This window comes from Psittacula echo (assembly GCF_963264785.1).
Source record: "Psittacula echo genome assembly, chromosome: 1".
NCBI classification, from domain to species: Eukaryota; Metazoa; Chordata; class Aves; order Psittaciformes; family Psittacidae; genus Psittacula; species Psittacula echo.
This window is the reverse complement of record NC_137735.1, coordinates 137,489,994-137,513,594: the sequence shown is the minus strand read 5'-3', so window position 1 is coordinate 137,513,594 and position 23,601 is coordinate 137,489,994. Positions and strand designations below refer to the sequence as shown.

At 37.6% G+C, this 23,601-nt stretch overlaps 1 protein-coding gene across 1 annotated transcript in view; it reads left to right on the top strand.

Moving 5' to 3' along the window:
* COG5 (component of oligomeric golgi complex 5) overlaps positions 1 to 23,601 on the top strand; it is a gene marked incomplete at its 5' end in the record, with an annotated part of 193,097 nt that overhangs the window by 102,735 nt on the left and 66,761 nt on the right. The window contains 3 exons of the mRNA XM_080615705.1: positions 21,196 to 21,361; positions 22,468 to 22,580; positions 22,675 to 22,752. Of these exons, the coding sequence (XP_080471831.1) occupies positions 21,196 to 21,361; positions 22,468 to 22,580; positions 22,675 to 22,752 (357 nt within the window). The remainder of the gene's footprint in view (positions 1 to 21,195; positions 21,362 to 22,467; positions 22,581 to 22,674; positions 22,753 to 23,601) is intronic.

Below are 23,601 nucleotides of genomic sequence, written 5' to 3'. Positions count from 1 at the left end.
CCTTCGGAATTCTGCCAAAAAATAATACTATGGGACAACCTGAACATACTTATGACTACTGTATACTTATTAGTTGACTAGATCCACCTTTAGAGAAATACTCTTAGATCATCTTTGCTCAGGAAGAAGCAAAATCAGAATTGTTTAGTTTGCGCTTAACATCCAATAATCAGTACTGTTAGAACAATTCAAATGGATCAGTTTATTATATGACAGTGAAACAGATACAAATCAGGAGAGACCATTAAATCATTTTATCTGATCTCTGCAACCTGACTTTATTTCAGCTGGAGTATTTTATCTTCAAGAGATGTGCCATGATCAGGACCACAGTAAGGTATCTGTATGTCAGGGAACTGGCAGGGTGAAATATGCCCTTGCAAGCAGTCTGGAGGAAGAATAAGGTGAAATCCTGCTAAGATTAATGCTATTGATCTTTGAGAAATATTCCTGTCATGGGAATAGTCTGGCACCTATTAGAGCATTCTCTGTGGCTAGAAGAAGAAGAGATACCCAATCCTTTTCCCTTGGCATCTGTCTGATGTTTGGTAAGAATCTATGAAGCACTTGCGTGTTGGAGAAGAATATTGTTTCTGATCTGATCAGTTCCCAAATATAGGCAGAAGATCCTAAGTTTAGGAACTGATTTAATTACTCCTCCACCACAGACTTGCGCGTGGTATAAAGATGTAGAAAACAAAGCAAGCTGCTTATTTTCTCAAAAGCTGTAGGAGAAGATTTGTGGAATACATAGGTTCACAGCTATATATACACGAAGGCTAAAAAAATTCGCTAAAGCCGTCTTGCTCTTTTTCACATTTTGGTCCTTCCTACCTGTTATTCACCACTGCTGTAGACTTTCTAAGGAAACATATTTTCTACATGGCCTTCAGAAATATTTCATAGGGCACTCTCTTTAGAATCTGTTATCTTTTGAAGAAATGGCCTTGGTAAGTAAGGAAAGACTAGAACGTTTAAAAAGTAATCTTATCTTTTCGCTTACCTTTAGTTTTCTCTGGAATAATGAAAAGTTGTTTTATCCAGTTAGTTGATTATTAGTAAAAGCAGACTAGAGGAGAGAGAAGGCAAAGAATGTGTCAAAAATAGCTGAAGGTATAATTGAATATAATCTATGGTTATAATGAACAGTTCTGATAGGCTTTTCAGTGAAAAAAAGGCCAATTTAGTCCAAGGACTAAAGGGCACAGGTTTTTTTGTGTTTAGGCTTTATGTTATTTGTCTTAAGCCAGGCTTGTAACAAGCAACAACATGTCATCAGAATCAGTACATAGATTACATTTATTTTTTTTGGTTTGCTTTTTTGTATCAGGCCAGAGACAATTAGGCACTCTTTTTACCTTCTCTCAATCTGTGGCTCATCTCTTTTGGTTTGGTTTTTGGGATGCTGCTGTTTGCTTCCTCCTTTCCAGCTGTTCACTAGAAGATTCAGGGTTGAAGCCAATTCATTTGCTTTCCTACTTTATTACCAAAAATGGTAAAATTTTGCCAATGTTGTCATTTTCCCACTTCAATAGTAGATAATAAAGTTGCACGTGGGAATTTTTGCATATCTTCAATTTTTTGAGTGTGGGTGGAATACTATTTCAGGCTCTTACTCTGAAATGCTAATACATGAAAGACTGTATTATGTATTTTTTTTTCCCCATGATAACCAGTATTTTTAGCTTATTTCTGATTTATCTGAATCCGAGATAAGCTGTAAGAGGCACAGAAGCAAATGGTCATGTATATGCCCTGGGATTCCTTTCTTTAAGTGCCTTGGGAAGACAAAGTTTTTGAGGCATTTGCTGTGTAGAGAAGAGGGGACAACCCTCCCCCAAACTTCTGGGAAATGTAGGTATTTTCTTTTTGTTTTACTAGAATAGGAAGTTTCTTGACATCATCTGTAATTGAGTTTGATAGGAACTATTTATATCCGTGGAGGACAAATTCTATTGAATTTAAAGACATGTGAATATTATATTGTACAGGGTGCTTAATTTTAATTGTATTTTTAATGCTGTATAGCTTTATTAGAAATATTTTTGACAGTTTTTTTTTTTTTTTTTTTTTTTTAAGACAAGTGGAGAGCAAAAATGTGTTCAGATTCCTGTACTGTACCCAGGGCCAGGTATGGACATTGTGAGGAGTTACCAAAAAAAATTGTCTGGAAGTAGCAAACTCTGGCACACGATATTGCTGATGTGAAGGGACCTGTAGTTTTCATGCCAGATTAACATTCAGTAACATAGCATGTGTGTGCCTTCCTGCTCTTAGGAATTTTGCGAATTCCACTCTTCCTCCTTCAGCTTATGTTTGTCTCCACCCTTATTAATGGAAGCATATGTAGATATAAAACAGTTTTGCTAAAGAAAGACTCTGGATTTTGAGTTACTATAGGTTTTAAGGTGAAAGGATAGTATGACGTATATGATGCAAGAATTCCTGCAACTGCGCGTATAATCTCCAACAAAGTTTTTGTAGAGGAGATGCGGTTTGCTTTAAAGAATGAAAAAAATAAAAATAAAAAACCCGCAGAAGATTAACAAATCTATCCATTAATTTATCTGTTAGGTCATTGGAAGGTAAAAAATCTTTTAAAATACTTCTCTTAGCATTCCAAGTCATGTTGCTGTGTTAATATTTTATGTTTCTGAAATCAAATGCCTTTCTGAGGTAACAAATAAATCTTTTGTCCTCCTAAATGTACTGACTGAATTTTATTTTTCCTTCTAACAGTTTTATTAAAATACATTAGATACCATTTAAAAATTGTAACGCGTCACGGGAATATGTAATACAAGAATAAGTCTAGGGTGCAGACTGATAGTTCAAAGATTCAGCCTTTGTTTATAGAACTTTTCAGCTACCACATTTAATTTTTTAAAAGGAAAAAATTTTAGGGGCTGTCTGGGTTGGATTGCAAACAAGGGATTGGATGATGGAAGATGATATGTAACTTATTCTCTCCTAGAAATCAGAAATACTCTCATAATTTCTTGATGTGATCAGAAAAAAATGTTCTCCTTCCACAGAATATTCCACTTCAGCGGAGTTCTTTAAGTTACAGATTTTTAGCAGCTGATAAATGTTCTAAGGATGAGGTATTCTAGTGGCAATCAGCTTTTAGTCTGTGACTGAAGTGTAGCCCCTCAGGACAACTGATCCAATCTGATACCTACTTCTGAGAACTCGCTGCATGCCATATCATCTGGTGATGGTAGCTGCTTCCTATGGCTGGTGACTTTCATGATGCTTCTTAAATGCTTCCCCAATACATTACTCTGCACAGGCTTTTTAATTATATTGCATGCATGAACACACACACACACACTTTCTCGGTGCCCCATCATGCCTGATAATAGTGCGTGTGCTGAGTCTACTTCATGATCAGCACAGATTTCTCAAGGGTGACTCCTGTCAAACCAGCTTAATTTCCTTCTATTGAAGGGCAATGAATTTAGTGTAAAAAGTGGGTGTCTGATATTTTGTCTGTAATACTTCTACATGCAGCATTTTCAAATTCAAACTGAGGACGATTAATCTAGATGAAACTGCTACAAGATTGGGGCAGAACTGTTTGGAAAGCCATACACGGTGTTGATTCCATTCTAAAATGGAAGAATGCATCAAGTGAGTTTCTGCAGGGTTTGCCCCAGGGCTAGCACTACTCAGTGCTTGCATTAATGATCTGGATGATGGAATACAGAATATACTTATTAAATTTGCAGACTGTGCCTGTCTAAGGAGGATTAAGAGGTCTTGTAAGGACAGAGTTAGAATTCAGTATTATCTTGAGAAATTGATCTGAAGAAATAGGATGCTTTTGAAAAGGAACAAGTGTAAGGTATTGCATGAAGAAAAAGGGAAGAAAAACTGCAGAAGGGGATTTTGAGGTTATAGTGGATTACAAGCTGAAAGTCAGCCATGTCAAGTAGATACAAAGGAGGGGAAAATACTGTACTGTGAGGTGTAAACAAAAGTGTGCGTTGTTAAACATGGAGTAATTCCTGTGCTTTACTCAGATAGAGTGACCCTTGGGCTCTACTCGGCCCTATGGGTTCTAGTTGTGAATTCCAACATGTCAAGAAGAATGTAGGCTAACCCGATACAGAGTCAAGCGGGGAGTAATGAAAACTAGATTTAGAAGTAACAGTTTGAGTAAACATCTGCTAGATGTTTCTATTTTTAGCTGTAGATACAGTTGTTTTAGAGAATGAGAGAGAGTAAACCTGCACTACTTTTAAGATCTTTCCAATCTGTGTGGTAAATTTAGTAGCTTCTTGGAAAAGTCAGATGATACGGTATCCTGGAACTGACACCTGGATGGATCATCCAGCACCCTGGTTGCAGCGGATGCACACATACGAGATAGCTCACATTAGTGTACGTGAGGGCCAGCTCTGCATCAAGTGTCATGTCTCTGACTCACACAATACTACCAGCATGTCTGCTGTAGTCTTCTCATAGGGAACGTGCCCTATGGCCCCCTCCTGCACCTGCAGAAAGCAAGTGGCGCACCCAGCCAGAAAGGCTGGGCATCCCTGCAGCTGCTTTGCAATTTATAGTTGATGTGACACTCACGTTTTTAATGGATTTGAGGTTTCACTAATGGAAAATACCTGTTAGTGTAAACAAAGTACATCGCCTTGTTGACAATTCAGTACTGTATTTCACACACTGGTAAGTTTGTACTCTGTTGGCACACTATTTGATGTGGGTGAAAGGACACTCAATACCAGCAGTTTGCTCTCTCTTGTATGTAGGGCAGCAGCATGCTTTGAAGGTGAGCATTAAAAAAAAGAGGGTATCTTCGTGGTTTGTTAGAATGCTGAATGTCTGAACGTTGACTTTTTTAGGTAGCTGTTACCTGGAGCCCTCTTACCTGCAAGGTCATCAGTTGCTAGCTGTGATAATCAAACTGCAAAAGAAATCAAGAAAACATCTGAGGAAAAATCATGTCAAGTTTTAAATTAAGAAAACGAAATTGTTAAAATATTTGCTAGTTGGACTGATGAAATGGATATTAATGTAGCCTGTTTTTTAAGTAGAGCAGGGAAGGATATATGCTCTTGGAAACAAAGAATAATGTCTGAGAAAAGGAGTGCTGTAGAGATCCAAGCTTGAATAATTTATTTTTCTGAGTAAATGTATATGTTTCAGTCATGCTGTTCCTTCAGAAACATACATAAATCTGTATGTTTAAATTAACAGTTGGTATTTAGTAAAGCTTTTAAATCGGAGCATGAGGTTGAAGTACAGCGCATGTGTTCGTGATTTTCTTGGACTCTGTAAGTCTAAGGAATGCTCTGCACACATTTTTAGGAATCATCAAAGAGAAGGTCTTTTGGCCTTTTGAGGGGTAGTGTTCCTCTAAGGCTCTACAAGTAATTTGAAGGGATCCAGTCAGGAATTTCTCTCAAAATATTTGTGCTGTACTCACCGCACCCACTCACTTGCTTAATATAAGATTCTGTTGAAAAGCTTGCGTGCAAATGTAGAGATAATAGAGTCATGTAAAGAAACAGTGGACTATAGCTCACACCTTAGGAATTTAAATATGTGTTATGGATAGATCATTTTTGTGTGAGGTAATTAACACATAACCTAATAGGTTTTCAATTCCTATATCAGAGATTGTTTCTTGAAGATATGAGTAATACTGGCAGTCAGTGAAGGTGGACACAGTACTTGTGTAGGTTGAGTGGAGCTGCAGAACTTTACCAGTAAGGCACAGTGTAAATTTATGCATAAAAACGTCTGCACGTTGCAGAACTCAACACTTGTGGTAACACAGGATCATACTGTATCAGTAAGCTGAAGGGGACAGTGGGCAATTTCCGTCAGGTGTCAGTTCCCCAAATGTCTTCCTTTCTCCCGAGATCTGTTCCCACTGGTGACAGTGTCATCATGTTGAAACTGGAATTGTGTGTTTCTGATCTTAACTTGCTAGCGTGTGACAGCGTTATTAAAAATGTGTCTGACTGGTGATCCACTTAAACACAGATGAAGGACAGTGTTACAGGCTGAAGAGCTGCTTCTGGGAATTCATCTAGAGTTTTATAAAAGAAAAAAAATGGATGGATTTCAATCATCAGACATGGCGGCAACAGTCCATGGTATAAATGACACTTTGATCTCTGTGCAGGATGTCTGGCTGACCTGAAAACTCAGGCCAATTTTTCATATTTACCTTGGTTGGTAGAGGTATGAAATTATGTATGTATTGTGTAAAAGATAAAATATTGCTTTTATTTTCTCAAAAAGTGAGTATCTAGCATCAAATAAAGTCTTACTAACTCATCTAGTGTCTAAAAAAGACCTTATGCATAGTTGTGTATATCTTCTAATACCTTTACTTGTTCTCAGTCCATGTGGCTTTATTTTACTGGTATGTAGCTAGAAAAATACAATTTTTAGCTGACATGCTCAGCTGTCATGTATTGTTTAGTCCTTGTGTGAGCTGTTACAAACGTATACATGTGTTTTAATGGATCAGTTCATTCAGAGATAGTACTGAGTTGCAACATTTAATCAGATTAGTTCTTTGTAATCATGATAAATCAATAAGCATCTCTTTTGATCATGTACATTACCCAAGTTTCAAGCACAAGGAAAGCAAGTGCCAAGAATGAGAAACCTTTATGCATCTTCGAGAAAGTCCCTGTGCCAAGTTTCACATTTACTGCACATTGTTTCCAGGTGTGCATAGCAAAAATGCTGTTGCTATTCCCTGCTATTTTGTATTTTCTGTTTTGAGCTGAGGGATCAGTGCTCTCAGCAAGAATTTACCTGAGTTTGATCTGTCCCTCTACATCAACTAACTCTATAACCTGCATTACCAGAATTCCTTACAGTTCCTGTTGCTGTTATCTCTACACCACCTTTGTGACGAAGGTGAAGTGCCATTATCTGTGGTTTGCAGTTGAAGAACAGAGACCCAGAGAGAAAGGGATCATGCACCAGATGTATAATGCCCCTAGGTGTTGGCACACACAGTCAGGGTTGTGGCAGTGGGGAGTGCGGTGTGGGGCTGCAAGAGTGGGGTTTGCAATGCTGTTTTAGTCATGCAGGTTCTGCACTCAGTGAATTAAGCGCGTAAGAATGATACTTGCAGCACAGAGTGTCAGTGTGTAAAAGCTGAACTTTGGCACTCTTTTGCAGCTCTTCTAGGGGTGGTTTTGCTAGGATTCACCAGCTGTTACCTTTCCTGAGTGTAAGTAACTGGGATTTCCTTGTAGGCACGGGTGACTGCTTTTTTAACTACACAAGTGAGGAAAAAAGTTATAAAGGTGCTGGTGAAGAATCGTTAAAACAATTCTTCAGGAAGTGGGAATGAAGACCGGGGTCATCCTAAGCCTGAAGGGCTTTGGCCTGTGTCTCATTTGGGAGTGACGTGCCCTTGAGCAGCAGGCAGGGCTTGAGTGGTTGCTCGCTGCTGTGACTGCCAAGGGCATGTCACTAGATGATCTTTGACAGCCTTGTAAAAAACAAGACAAATCATTTGTGCTTAGAGGTTGGATCTACTTAATAAAGATGGTACAGATCAAAAGAATGTGATATTCTTGGGTCACAGGAAAGAATAACTGTAGTCCAGTGTGGACAGTGTATTTGGGAAACTCTAGTTTCAGCTGATCATGTTAATTTAGGACTCAGTACCTTGCCAAAAATCACATCTTAAACTGCTGAGTCTGAACTCTAGTCAGTGGATTATTTCTCCCTGTAACTTAAGAGCAGATTTAAGCCATTGGAGGAAGTGCTGCTTCACATACTGTTCATTAACTGTGCTGCTATTGCTTCTTACCCAAGAATTTGCATGTTTGAAACTGATTTTAAAAATAAAATTGCCCATACTTTGGTAGCTTAAACCTGGAAAGGGGGAAGGGATAGCAAACAGCATCTTTCAGTATTACTTCTTTTCTGCTGCTGCTCTGGCTGTAATGCAGAGGCAATTTGGTTGGGCCTTTTTTTGTCTCCCTTTTTTTTGCTACTCAAAGGTTGTTTTTTTTAAATAGAAATAGAGAAGGCAGAAGCAGTGATTGCTGCGGGAAAGTACTATGGAAACCTGTCACGGCAACAGTTTCAAATGAAAGTGAATCTTCAGCTGTTTAAAAAGTCAAAGTATTTGTCAGATTCTAGTGTCTCCTCTAGAGGCAGAGTTGGAGAGGAAGGAAATATATAGAGAGGTGTTGAAGAGAAAATGCATATTCTTGCTTTTCACTTGGGGAATATGCATTTCTGGGCTCAGCCTTGCAATCATATATCTTGCAATGGACTTATTGCCTGAGAGATAAAATTGCCTAATTATTTAACGTGTCCTGATGTTGTGCAAGCACTGTTGTCCTTTATGGTTGATGAGACACATTTGCTGTAAAATCTAGCTTGTGTTTCCAACTGCTGCTTTTTAAACAAAACATGGGTAGACTCTTCCATTCTTGGAAGGAATTATTCACTGAATTCAGCTAAAAACAAGTTAGTGTTGGTGCATACAGCAATAGTTAAATAAATATACCTTTCGCATACTTGTCAGTTGTGGGTGGTTGTCCATATTTTCCAGATGGAAAATGCGAAGCATGGTGTGAATGTGTTAGATCCCCAGTCACTTCATATTTGTTCTCTGTGCCCTTGCTAGAGAAAATACCATCAAATGCATTTTGTTGTTACCGATAAAGCACACAGAAGATGAAAAATGATGTACATATGCTACTGCTAGTAATGTTGTGATTGATAGATTCACTTTGGTCTCCTGGTACATCTACAGTGCCTTTTAAAACTTGCTAGCTGCTCCAGCACTATGCTGATGCATGATAGTGTAAATACAGCTAGATATATATGTGAACATTAATGTTTCTGAATTAAAATAAATGTTTGGAATGCCAGTGATTAATCACTAAAATAAAGTGTCCAATGGCACTACCTGGGGATATTCTGAAAATGTGCAGTGAATTCAGATACCAAAGTATTTCATACGCTGCGGTCACTGAAGTTCCTGAGCATATTTTGTAATGTCTATTGGTCATGTTCACTGCTACTAGAAGTATTGGAAAGCAGTACCTAGTAAATAGAGGATATTTGTTTTTTTAATTCTACAACCACTGCTTTTCTTAAAGGGTTTTTAAGAAAAAAAGAATAAGAAGTCATGTTGGTGTTGAAATCATTCTAAACTAGCAGTTTAATCTTTTATACTGTGTAAACATAGGAAAATATAGAGGGTTTCTTTTAAAATTAACAGAAGTTTTAATTTCACACTGACAGTTTTTACTGCTGAGTTATAAACCCTTGAAAATAATAGACATGGTGATAGTCTCTTTTGTCCTGTGAGACGCTGATCTTTCAGATTTTGGTGAGTCTGTGTGCATTTATTAAAATACGTATACTGAATTGTAAACAGATTATGGGATTGTGCAGAATTTGCTTTCAGCTGTGATATAGAAAGCTTTGTATCACTTTGCCACTGTGCACTTGCCCTATATAGGAGAAATTCAGGAAGTTTAATGCAATTGATGTCCAAGCGTGACACAGTATTTTTGTGGAATTCTTCACAGCTCCCCTCCTGTGTAAATGGTTAATCAAAGTGGATTGACAGATTGTGTGTCTGGGGTTTTTCTTTCTTTTTTTTATTCCTGTAGGTGTTTGTGACTCATAAATGCAGAATTAGACCGAAAATCTGTGACTGGATAATGGAGTATTTGCAAGTACTTTACTGCACTTTTCAGCACAGCACAACAAATAGCTTGCACTTTCCGGTGTTTGTTTGTAAGGATTTATTATTCTGTCGCCCTCCTAATCCCATCATTTCTGTGCCTGTTTTTATGATAGTGCAAGAAAGTGGTTTATAAATAGTTTCTATAAATGGGTATTCCTGAAAATACATCTGATCTGAACAATATTTTTATATAACTGTCTTTTATGGTAAAGTAATAGGTGAAAATTGAGAAGTCATTAATGTTTTATATCCCTTCACTTTGCTATGAATCATCGCTTAACTGTTTGCCAAAATCTTTATACTCTGTTTAGTGACAATTTAATATGAGAATCAGCTGGATAGTTTTTAAATTCAGTCACGGTCCCTTTCTTTGAAGATTCATCTTGATTATTTTGGGCAGTTGCCAGCAAAATGTTAAAACTTAATATTCTCTTGTAGATGATGTTCTAAATACATATTAACTTAGAGCTTAATAATGCTTTTTGAAGAATACAGATAGCTTTACTGGTCTAGAAATTGTAGATATTAAATAAATTCTAAAGAATTAGCAGCTATGCATTTTGTTAAGGTAAAAAAAAGAAAAAGTCAGAGCACCTTAGAAAGCTCAGAAACCACTTTTGTCTGTTAGATCTTCCCATTGATACTAGTTATTTTGAAATATGAAAGAGTTTGGTTTCATACCAATTAGTAAATATCATTTGTGATCACTAAAAAATTATTCCTCATAGAATGCCCATCATGAAAACACAGGAATGTTTAATAACATTGAGTTCAGCTTTTTTACAGACAGAAATGATTTTAAATTAGAGGCTGCTGCATAGTCTGCTTCTGTGTTCTGGTTATCCATCTGTTTAGGTGGATTCTCTGGGCTGGAAACATGTCAACCATTATGTCTTGGACAGCTGTGACCATGGTGCAAAACTGAAACTGCACCAAGACTAGATAATACCTGTAAGGGCATGAAGATATCTAATACTAATGCTTTTAAGATAATTAATGCAAATATGATAATTGATTCATCCGTTTATATGCAGAGAGGCATGGGCCACTGCTACGAACAGCTCAACTGTGAAAGGCTTCGTAAATAAAACATGCCGAAGGGGGAGAATGGAGGAGACTGAGGACAGTATGTGTCAATGCGGAAACTGGAAACTGAGTTTAGGAGTTGAAGGTAGCTCCAAAGAGAAGGATATGAATGGAAGGAGCTGTTACGAGAACAAGACTACAGAAGGGCTGGAGGGTGGAATGGGAAATGGATAAGGTGGAGCTGTGAAATAAGGAAGTGGTGTTTGCCTTGCTACAGATCAAGAAAGTTGGGCTAAGATTAGATCTCGTTGAAAATAGTTGAGGTAGGATTTGAATGAGAACCATAGAGGTTTTTCTTTTAGCAGACATTACAGTGGTTTAATTACATGAGTCTAGAATGAGCTGAATCAAAACTGAAATAAGGTAGTCTTCTTTCAAAATCCTTGTCCATTCAAGTGTTTTATGCCAAATTGATTAAAGCGATTTCTGACTTGGTTTAAATACTCAAGGTAAACAGCGTGTACAAAATTCTGCTAGGATTCCAAGGATACAACTGAGCAGAGACTGACCCTGGTTTTTTGGCTGGTCTCTGTATAATTCATACAGTTTTTTAATTGGTACTTTCATGTATCTGTCTCTCTTCAAACCTAAGACTACACTGAGGTTCTTTCTTTCCAGATAAGATAGTATGTTACTGTTAAATGCCTCTCCCAGACTGTAATTCTATTTGTGGTTTCTACTGTTGACTGCTGATTGTTAACAGGTTCTGAAATAATGCAATTAGGTGATCCAAGAGAAGCATATAACGCATTAATAAGCCACATCTGCATAGAGCAGAGTGAAAAATATGATCGACTAGCCATGATGCTCGTTGAAACAAGATAATTCATTTGCCTTTTTCTCAGATTAAAAATCTGCTCTTTGTCTTACTCTTCTCTGAAAAATGGGTGTTTCATCGTGTTCTTGATCTGCTTACTCAGTGCCACATGAAATTCCGCATTATCGTACATTTCGAGATGTTCTTATGGTAACAAAAGGTTTAAAGCTTTTTGTTGGCTTGAAATGGCATACAGAGCTGAACAGTATGTTGCATTAGAAAGGAGAAAGCTTGCATCAAAATGCTGTAGTTCCTAGGTGGTGAATAATGTCCTCTGTGTGGAACAAGTTATGCACTTAACTGCTTATTCTTCTCCTCTTTTATCTCCCTTCTTTTCTTCTGCAGGTATTGGCCCGAATAAGTTCTTACTTGTGTGAAGGTTTTAAAATGCTTCACTGGCAGATAGATGAAGTGAGGGATGGGGACTGGCTTTTTTCAGTAGCAGAACTGGATCCCAGATGCATATGCAAGCTACAGGCAAAGCTAGCCACAATATTTCTTTTCATTTAGATGACTTCAGATTTTTTTTCTTCTTCGTAGAGTTCTTGTATAATATAATGTTGCCCATTTATTTTTAAAGAGACTACCCATTTATTTTTAAAAACACTAGAAATATATATTTTTCTTTAAATGAAGCATGTGTAACAGAAATAGGTCAGTCTTGTCATGCTTCTCCCAGTGGACAAATTTACAAGAGGGCTTGGAAGGCTGATCTTACTGTCAGGGGGTGGGTAACACTGCCGGCACTGAAGACGTTTTGTTAGATGTTTGTACAGATGCTCTTTTTCGGTCTGGCCTCAGTGAAACTCAGTGAAAATGACTGCATGGGTCCATTGTTAGATTTTCCTGGAACTGTAAGCAGATCGAGGAAGGGAAAATGGAGCAGGAGAAGGATGTCTTCTGGTTCATTTAACTACCCTATCTCTGCCTTGCAAGGCCCTGAGCAGCCTCATCTGGTAGACCCTCCTTTGAGCAGGGAGGTAGATTAGGTGATCTCCAGCAGTCCTTGCCAACCTCAACTGTTCTGTGATTCTGTGATTCTTCACCAAGTTATCTGCAGAGCTGAAGTTTCCTTTAGATGGGTGATCAAGGAATTTGAACTTTGTATTAAGAAAAAATAATGTTCTGAAATGTGATCCAACGTGAACCTGACATTGATGGAGGTCTGTCTGTAGCTGAGTATGAAAATAATAACTGAAAAGAATTTAAAATAAAGTAACTTTCTAAAGTTCATTCCTTTTAAGTATTTAAGGGCACTTTGGTGCTGTTGACAGGAGGTGCACAGATTTCAGAAATGAGAAACTGTCACTTGCCTAGGTAATGATTATCTTGTTGCAAAGACTAACAAGAGAACAAGAAAACCCAGATGGCTTTTGGTAGCTATTTAAATCATTCAGAGTATACCATTTAAAGGATATTTTTTCTGAACTTGAAGGTTTTTTTGTAAACAGAGAAGAAAAATATTATAACCCTCCACTAGCTGATTCCTAATCTTGTTAAGACTGAGTTAAAAGCAAAACCTGCCATTTCTGTTTTGTAATGGCTTTGTTCAACCAGTTAGCAGAGTGAGCACGTACATAATGATGTTATGAGATGGGAGAAAACATCTGGTCACAAGTTGCTGTCCAAAGATCAGAATTAGTAATGAGATTGCGTCCTTATACTCTTGTGCTTCAGTAGTAGAACTTGAGTCAGCAGATGCAAGTCAAGGTTGCACAAGGGAGGTGCTAAAACCTTCTGCTTTCCTCTGACCTTGTCCTGGGTTCAGCAGTAGCAGTCAGTTTTTCTCCTTCTTAGTAGCTGTTGCAGCACTGTGTTTTTGACTTTCGGCCTGGGAATGGAGCTGATAACAGCGATGTTTAGACTGACCAAGGACTTTGTGAGTCTCATGCTCTGCCAGGGAGGAGGAGAAGGTGGGAGGAAGCAGGGACAGGACACCTGACCCAAACTAGCCAAAGAGGTATTCCATACCACAGCACGTCATGCCCAGGATGTAGAATGGAGAGTCCCTGGAAGGGCTGGATCACTGCGGGGTGGGGTTGAGGTACCGGTCGGTGAGCGGTTGTATTCTCTTGCCTTGTTATTTCCTTTATCATTATTACTATTGGTGGTAGCAGTAGTGATTTGTGTTATACCTTAGTTATTAAACTGTTCTTATCTCAACCTGTGGAAGTTGCATTCTTTCGATTCTCCTCCCCGTCCCTCCAGAAGCGGAGGGAAGAAAGGTGGGGGGGGAAGTGGACTTCGTGGTTCTGATTTACGGCCTGGGCTTAAACCACGACAGACCTTCATCATAAAGTGGTAGCTGTGTTCTTAATACAGAAGCCACATTTTCAGATTAACTGGCCAACTGGTTCTTTATTGATGAGGGCTTTAGAGATTGGTGAAGTTGTGTAAGACATAAGAGAAGCATTTTAAGAAGCTTGATTTGTCTCAGATGCCCCTATTTCCATGTTGCCTATTAGTTTTTATCATTTTGTGTGATTTCTACTCTGCATTTGTACTCTTTGTACACTCAAATGCAGCGTTGTAGGACAAAATTTGTAATTGTTATGGTCTAGCTGATCTAGCTGATCTGTTCTCAGAGGTGCCAGATACTTCCTTCGAAATTGCTGTCACGTTGATAGCCTAAGGCTTGGTAAACTTTGGAATATTGCTTGATGTTTCATGAGATAATTCTTTACAACAGTTCCTGATGCCTTTCTGTTCCATTAGCTCTTAGCCATCTGTTGCTTTGATTACACTATTACAGAGAATAAGTGTTTTGGCAAGCTGTTTAGCTGTGTTGAAAAATCTTGCTTCTTTGCTTTCTAGTATTTTATTGCTGCTTTTTTTTTCTCTTCCCCCTCTCCCCCCCTCAACCTTTGTAGTGCAATGCTTCTTGTTATTTACTTCCTGTTATTCTAAGAAAGAAAAGTGTGACCTAGTTTGAGGACATGATCAGTTTTATGGCTGTGCTTTATGACTGTTTTCCTTTCCTGTGGAAGTCCTTCTACCAAATGAAGTTGCATATTCCAAATATGGGCTCACAGAAGGTAGATATGATAACCTAACCATATTTGAGTGTTTTGCTTTGGGATTCTTGCCTTTTACAGCTTAAAATGTGCTTTTTTGGAGTCTAGCCAACTCATTATGTCAGTATTACCTTCTATAGAAAATGGTAACATCTTAACCTCTCACTCTTCTCAAGACTGCAAATGTCAAAACAGGAAGAACTGGAAAATCCTTAGAAAGAAGTCTGTATTCTCTGGCTTTACATTGTCAATCTGACCGTTTTGGGTATTGCTCAGATTTAAAAGATGAACAGTGTAAAAGACAGATGGAGTGATAATGAACATAGAGACATGCTTCCCTAAGCAGGTTCATTTTTAGGAGTTGTGATGTACCAATTAAATTTTTTAAGTCATGGACTTTTGGAAATGAAATAAAATACTGTTTTTAGACTGCAGCTGAATTTCATTGGCATTTAATTTTTACTTTTAGCTTTTTATTAATTTTTCCTGCGTTTAAAATAGCTGAGTGATACTGCGGAGCAGGAATTCCAACAATTCTCAGTGAATTATTAATTCTGCTCAATAAGTCATTTTGCCGTGGCTCTGACTGAGGTGGCTGAGTTTCCTACACTGCTTATCTGCTTGAGCTCATGAAATTGAATTGCAACTTTTCGTTCTCACTTTTTTCTCTTTTGGTGTCTGTAAGAAATTACTTAAGAACTACTTGTAATTGATAGCTGCAAGAGCTACAAACCCTTCCTAAATCATCCAGTCTTCAAGTAATAGTACTTGTCATTAGGGGTAGTAATGTTATATATGGGAAAATTATTTGAAGGAGGCAGTGTTTTGTAATGGTGGCAAGAGGGGAAAGTGAGGATTATCAGTCTCACAAGGGGTCTTTTTTATTTGGATTATTTAACTGACCTTGTAAAGCTGTACTGTGTTGGAAGTTGCAACTGCTATCTCATACAATCAAAATGAGCTGTGTGAAACAAACAGAGAAAAGTAACTGAAATAGTTCCCAATATACTAAATCTGCTATCAAATTAAAATATTTGCTACTAAATGCCAGTCAAAGATACTTAGAAGTATCATTCTGGAAGCTATTTTTGCATTTACTCTGGAAGGACTGCAAGAATCTTTTGTATTTCCTGTTAGAGAATGTATGTTAGTTTACAAGTTTGGTTATTTCAGTGTGTGTCCTATTCTAGGGTTATTGAGTTTTAATGTGATTATTTCTTGATGGCAAGAAGAATGTTTGTGGTTTTGTTCAGAGTATTATTCACAGTATTTCTTGCTTGCCACATTGTCAGATCACTCTGTTGAAATGATTCCTAGACTTATTAGTAATAATGTATTTTCCTTCAGCCGAGCAACATATGTAATTCTTTTCATACTGTGTTCTGCTTTTAGTGCTTGTGTATGGGACACGGTAAGTGTTTTACCATATAAGGGGTAAGGATGTGGCAGCACACTGAAATCACAGCTGTTCAGTAGTAGGTTGTGTACAAATATACATATAGCGAAAACTTTCTTTTTCTAAGTGAGGGACTACTCCAAGTTTGACTTTTCCGTATGTGGTGCGGGCAGTTATGAAATTTAACTACATGACAGTTAGCAGTTAATTACATTTGTAACACTACTTCTTTATGAAAGTAGTTGTAATTGTCACAGGTAGCATTGACCATACATGTTCTGGGCAATTAACACATCTTCATTTGAGAGGGAAGTTGATAGGTGAAAACCCTGCAGCATGGGGTCATATGGGACAGATTTGCATTGGATAGAGGAATGCTGATGTGGAGTTCCCTAAAACAGCACTGTTGGGAGAAGAAAGGTGCACGTGGTGAATCCCATACCTTGAGAAGGTAGAATGTGAGTTTGAAAACTGTATTTGTATCCAATTTGAGCCAGTTAGTTTTGCCTGTCATCCAGGTTTCCTTTTTGGTTCAGCCTTATGCTAGGAATCTTCCTGTCCCCAAATTAGCTCAGTGTCATCACTACATTCCCTTGTGAGGAGCAGGCTTGCTCATCCAAGCTGTGTTTCTAATGATGAAAAAGAATATTGCTCTTTATTTAGCCATGCTTTCAGAAGATTGTTCTGATAACACCAGTGGCAATCATAAAAGACTACAGTATAAAACAGTTGCAGTGTTGGCAGTTGACAGAAAAAAAAATGACTTGGTTCCATCCTAGGAGATATTTTCAAATGAGAAATATGATATGTATTTATTTAAATATCTAATGGTATTTTTATGTAGTCTTCACAAGGTTATTATCTTTGTGGGAAAGGAAGTGATCAAATGGCGTTCTGCTCTGCAGAATGACTGTAAATGTCATGCTGGACTGGACAGCATCTTCTCGGTTATTGAGTCTAGTTGCTTACTCTAGAAAATAACCACATGATATAACTGTGGAAAAAACGTTCATATTTAATGAGCGCATGTCACTTACTTTTCTTCTTGTCTGTAGTAGTTTACAGAACCAAATGGGATGGGATAAAATGAATCAAAAATTATATTGGTAAAATGAACAGTTCTCAGTGATAGAGAAAATGAGCAAATGCATCTCTTCATAGTTGCTGCTGAGTGTATGTGTATGTTTTGCTAAAACATAAATTGAAACATCTGTGCCTTTTTTCAAGTGGTGGCAAATATCACCCTTCTGACCAAGATATTTAATGTGTTGTCTGATGGAAGCTGAGAAATGTCGATGTTTTTAAATATTTGTGTGAGTTGCTTTCATGGTAGAACTTGCTCTTGAGTAAGTTGACTTTTTTCTTTTACTTTCTTGATATGTTGAACTAATGATTCACTGAATCTTTCTAAGCTCTTAAATTTCTGAAAATTATAGTTTCCATATACCTGTAACATATTCTGTTGTGACATGTCAGATGGAAGAGCACTTTGAATGGAGAAGGGTATCATTGGTGGACTTAATTCCATCTCTCCTTCCCCCCTATTTCATTATAATTTTTGCAATCTGAAGATCACTGTGGTTAGTCTTGGAGTAGGTAGTGTTGTAGGCTACAGTTCATGGGGCATGGTTTTATTTCACTTGTGTACGGTTGTGTTTATGCAGATTAGATTATGCCATACTGCTAACATATTACTAAATGCTATACCATTTTCCTTTGTTCCCTACTTTCTTGATTGTCATAACTTAAAGTTCTTGGCATATGTACAAGTATTTCTAGGATGGTAATTTATTGGGTATTTTCTTGTAAGACAGTAACTACCTTGTGAGAAGCAGAATTGTGTCTTCTTGTTGCTCTAACTGCCCGTACATTTTTAAATAGTAAAACCAGCCCGCTTTGTGCTTGGTATTACTTCTGAGCCTTCATTTACTAAGCAAGACACAAAGGAGCATAGGACCTTGTTAATGTAGATTCTAAGGAGAACACTTAAAAATTGCTAAGTGTAGTTGCCTGCAGTGGCAGGTGACTTGATTATAAAATACTGCTAATAAACTCATTAAATTCCATCTTAAAAATAATTATATTATTTTCCCTGTTGTTCCTGTTGGATAGACGTTCTGAATATTATTCCCTGATGTGATTCTATTTCCCATTATAAATGACTTCTGTAGTCAGTTTATTTTTCTTTTGAATGCATGCTTTCCATTTGATAAGAAATGTGGCCGTCTTTTGTATCTCAGAAATGTTTAGCTTTAAGCTTTCTCAAATAAAAATTAAATACTAGGGGCAAATTCTTATAAATAAAGTCTGTTGATAGTGACAAATTCTGCAATACTGATTCTCAAAATTTTGTCCATATTAATGATAAACAGTCCAATTTTGAGATGTGTAATGTAAGCCTGAAAATACAGTAATTTGTTTTCTTCCTGCTTTCCAACATTTTCTTTCCACATAATAATTTTTGTCCCAAGAGATGCTCTGGTTTTTTTAACATATTGTCTAAACCTAGAAACTAGCTGTGCATAAAAAATGCAATTCTCTTAGGATTAGCGACAAACCAACAATGGACTTTATATAGCCTGTCTGGAGCATATAAAACACACTGTTTTTCAAGGATAGAATAATGCTGTATATGAAACAAATAAAAAAGATATTTTATTATACATTGATATATTGAATATATCTCTGATTCCTGGTGTACAAGATGAATGCATGAACTAGAAGCCCTCTGTCAGTGGCCATGTCCACAATTTAAAGCAAATAAGAAATAGGCCACCTGCATAATCTATTCTGATTTTAACTTTGATACTAAATTTGGAAGATACTACGAGTGAGTAGCAGTTTTCTATAATGTGCTTTGGTTATTCTTAACTATTCCTGAGTTCAAATAGAATTGTTTGACAACTTTTGACTAAAACCAGTTTCTTTGAAACATAGCTCAGGGTCTTTTTGAGCATGTTTTTGTGTCTTTTTTGACCAGTAGCTTCAGAGTTAGTTTGCTGAACTATGATGTGGGAGCTCTGAGTTTCATCTTCTGCCTGAAATTATTTGTGCCTATACTGCCTGTTTGTCAGGAAAGCAAATATCTGGCCATTGGTTATCCAAGACTGGAGAGTGCCCTGCTCACCTTTTGATGCTGTTCTATTTTTTTGTTAGGTTATATATGATCATTAGTGTCTGACTGAAACCATAGTAGTAAGGTATTGATTTTGTATTACTGACTCTCTGCCTAGTTTTATAATTGGGTAAGTATTCTATGAAAATTAGAACAATTTAAACAGGAAAGACTGGTAAATGAGGCGAGTCTTTTATATCTTTGCTTTCCTTCCTTTCAGTTTCATTCTCTTTCTTCTTTCCAGTTTCTTTTCATTATATTTGCCATCCTCTTACCATTTATATTTTCTTTCTCTTGTTCATTCTGTCCCCAGATTCCCTCCTTTCATTATACTACTCTTCATTTTCTGACATCCCATTAATCTTCCAGTCTTTATGGCTCACTTTCCCACCTCCACAAAAACACCCACAGGATGCTTAGAAATTTTACAGCATACCCATTTGTCAAAAAAACTAAACCTACAAGTCCCAGACCCATAATACTATGCTGGTAATGTTCATTAATTCCCACACTGTTTGGAAAAAGAAACTGGTACACTTAGTATACGGTCTGCAAACCATAATATGCAAACCTAATATTCCTTTGCTTTCCACTAAACCTGGAAACACCTCTTTGGGTTTGGGAAATGAGATGAGATCTGGCTTTTTTGGCTTCAGTTATGGTTCTGATCTTTGCAGAAACCCTATAAAGCATGACATTAATGTGTATTTATAGTGCTGTGACCTCTGAAACAGGTTTGAGGAGAATGCGTTGTTCGTCAGTGGATCAGAAAACCTGTTGCAGTAGGTGAATGTACCAGCAAGTGAATCCTCAGCAGCTGTATTGTAGTTTTACTGCTGTGGTCTCAGTGCAAGTTCCCCACACGTGAAAGGTAGATGAGCATACCCTCTTTCTTTAACTCTGGAGTGTCTGGCTGAAAAAACCTGTGACTTGGGGAAGATGAAGCAGAGTTGCGTTGGTCTTGCAGCAGACCTTCCAACAACTGCTGCTGCAGCCACCGGCAGGAAGAGTGCAGTGGTGTAAGGTCTCTCTGCCAGAGGAGAGTCAAAGGAGAGTTTCGAGTGGGATGTGACTGTGGTCTCAGATGCTTCTGTCCAGTCTAGGTGCCAGGATTTCTGCCAAACCATATTCTTTATTGCTGGCAGAAGTCACTAAGAAAAGTGACAAAAGACTGCATCTCTAATGTGTGTATGATCAACTGATCGCCCCCTCCACTAATTGCGTGTGAATGCGAAATAAAAAAGCAGTATTCAGTGTACGGATGGCAGTGCTTTGTTTCCAAAGGCAATAATTTGAGGCTTTTCTCTTGCTAAATAGCACCCATGCCAGTGTTTGGTGTTGCTCAGTGGAATTAGGATCAGATTTAATCTTAATCAAAGGTCTCTTGAACAATGGACCTGAACAGCTTTTGGGTAATTTTCACTCTCCTGTATTTTGGAAAAGCTGTGAACCATGCAGAGATACTTGAGGGTGTTTTGGGTTTGGTTTTGTTGGTTGTCAGCGTTAGAAATAGAAATGCAGAAATACAAGCTTTAATTCTGCAGTAGTCAGTGGTAGAGGCATGACCTGCTTGCCTCTGCTTGTACTTGGTTGGGGTTTTTTTTAAGCCTGTATCACATTTAATTAACTGTTTGGCACTTAAATCGCAGTACTGTAACAGACCACATGTGCATGTTTAAACAATATTGCTAGCTATACCATAGCTTAATATAGCTGTACTGTAACTAACCTTGGAATTATTGGATCAATCACTGGTATCTCACCCCAGGTTAGATACCGCCAGCAGTGCTTCCAGTTCTTCCTTTTTTTCCATTCTCATTATTCAGAGGATAGTACCAAAGGAAGCTAAGCAAAGCATTGCTAAGCAATCAGAGGAAATCAGTCCTCTCCTTTATCTTCTGTTCTCAGTTATACAGTAAGGATGCCAGTTATTTAATGTTAAATGAATTAGTGTGAACTTAAAGATGAGCTTGCCCAGTAAAATGATGCCTCATCATGGATAAAAAACCCCTATAGTACAGTTAAAGATAATAATTCATTTTGAAAATCTTCTTTCTCTAGAATCCTACTCAAGTGGGAACTGCTCTTCAGGTTTTTCATAACCTTGGGACTTTGAAAGATACCATTGCTAATGTGGTGGATGGATACTGCACAGTACTGGAGGAGAACATTAAAAATGCTTTGGATATCAAAGTATTGACCCAACCATCTCAAACTGTTACAAGAGGTATGATACTTGTTTTACAGAGAATGATAACTGGGTTTTTTTTGTGACAGAAGTATAGTATATTGTCAAATGGAAGAAACTCATGCATCCAAGCCTGTTACAGGAACATTTCCCTGCTTGCTTTCACCAGTAGAGGATGGAAGTAGGCATGTCTCTGAAATCATCTAATACAAAGCCAAAGTCTGCCTGTTGTTATTGGGCTTAAACGTTGTCTTTTTTCCCCAAGCCCCTCCTTTTTTTCCTGACTTGACCAGAAAATTGTCCTCGTTAGTTTACAGCTTTGCAGCATTTTCTTAGCAGTTTGTCATGGAAAGATGAATTCAAATTCTGCTTTCTTTGTGTTGGTGGGAGGATCACAGGTAGACATTATTTGCAAGCAATGGAATAAGCCTGTACCTATGTTGTGATGCTTTTCTCAGATGGAAGTAATTTCAAAGTAGTATATTCAATACAAAGGAATGTTGCAATAATAATTTCTGTTTTTGCAGCAAGTTGGGGGTCCAAAGCCATAATCACTAGCATAAAGAAAGAAATACAGCCCCTCTCAAAGAAAGTGATGATTTAGGAGCTGCATGTCCTTCAGCTAGATTATCCCTTGTTACAGCAGTTTGACGTGTGTTTCAGTTCTGAGCTGGTAATACATGTATTTTTCACACCTACTATCTCTGCCATTTCATATTCTTACTACACTGGGCAACAGTGCTTACTAACATTACCTTGATGTCTGTGTGGAGGTCCGAATTGGTAACGCAGGTAACACTGAACTATCCCCACTGAACTTCAGAGTTTAGTTGACTTCTTCTTTAGTTGAATTCTCAGTCAGACATCTGAGGCAATTCACAAAGCTCTGTTTTGAAACTATTTGCTTAGAAACATAGAATGGTTTGGGTTGGAAGGGACATCAAAGATCCAGGCAGGGACACCTGCCACTGGACCAGGTTGCTCAAAGTCCTGTCCAACCTGGCCTTGAACATACCACCCTACAATAAAGAATTTTAATTAAAACACCCCAACCTTATGTCAGAGTGCACAGATCTCTATTTCTAATAAGCAAATTTTCATATTGGAAAGCTAAAATGTGCTGCTGTGTTTTTAAAACCATTTAGGTGGCCCTGGTAGAGCTGCTATGCCGACACCTGGGAACACAGCAGCTTTTCGAGCAGCCCTCTGGACAAACATGGAGAAACTCATGGATCAGATCTGTGCTGCTTGCGGACAGGTACTCAGCAGCTCGTTTCTGTTTTTATAGGCATGCAGTTTTGCATGAGAGATATTAGATGTCACTTGTCCTCTCAATAAATTCTTTCTTACAGGTGCAGCATTTGCAGAAAGTATTGACAAAGAAAAGAGATCCTGTGTCGCATGTCTGCTTCATAGAGGAAATAGTTAAGGTAAAGTTTTAATGTAGCTGGATATGTTTTAGTAGTTCTGTTAAGGAAAATGAGATGAGAGAACGCTTTTGTTTACAGTTTTACAGTTCCATAAAAATTATGTAATTAAACTAATGGGAAAGTGTTGCAAGTCAAACTAACATCGAAAGCTATGTTTATGGTCTGTGGGTTACATCTGTAGGGTGTAAACATGTTCTTTTTATAATAATTTCTTATGTTTAAAGGGAGCTGATAAGACACCGCTGTCAGTTTTTATTACTGATTGTTAATGTCATTCCATAGAATACCATGTGATTTGAGTAATTAATTAATTCTGTTAGTTTGCATAGGAGAACATGTCTTCATCTACACTTTGAGCCATCTGTTTCTCTACTTCTTGGCAATTTCTTCCTTGAAAAATAATCATGGCTGTTCTTTTGAATACCTATTCTTTTCCATTCAGCTGCATTGTTTTCTGTTCGTATTTGGAATAAATTGATTAATGGTCTCACTCAATGTTAGGAACAGAATTACTGAAGCTATCTCATCTACCTTAGTAGATGAAAAGAAACAAAAACAAAAGATGTGTTTATGCAGGCATCTCCCTTTCAAAGTATATGGCTGGATTTTTAATTTACATTAATTTAATTTTTGAAATATGTTGTAGAAACTCTCCATATGCAAAGGTGGTCTTCTTAACACTGAAAGCAAATAATGAAGGTTAAATACAGCATTTGAGTTTGTCTGTTAAACCTACCTCTAAAAGATGTTGCACAGAACATCACTTTTTTGAGGCACTTCAAGCTTCTCTTTCTGTGTTGTAAAAAAAGGCAACCAACCAACCAAACATCTCAAAACATTTATAAACTT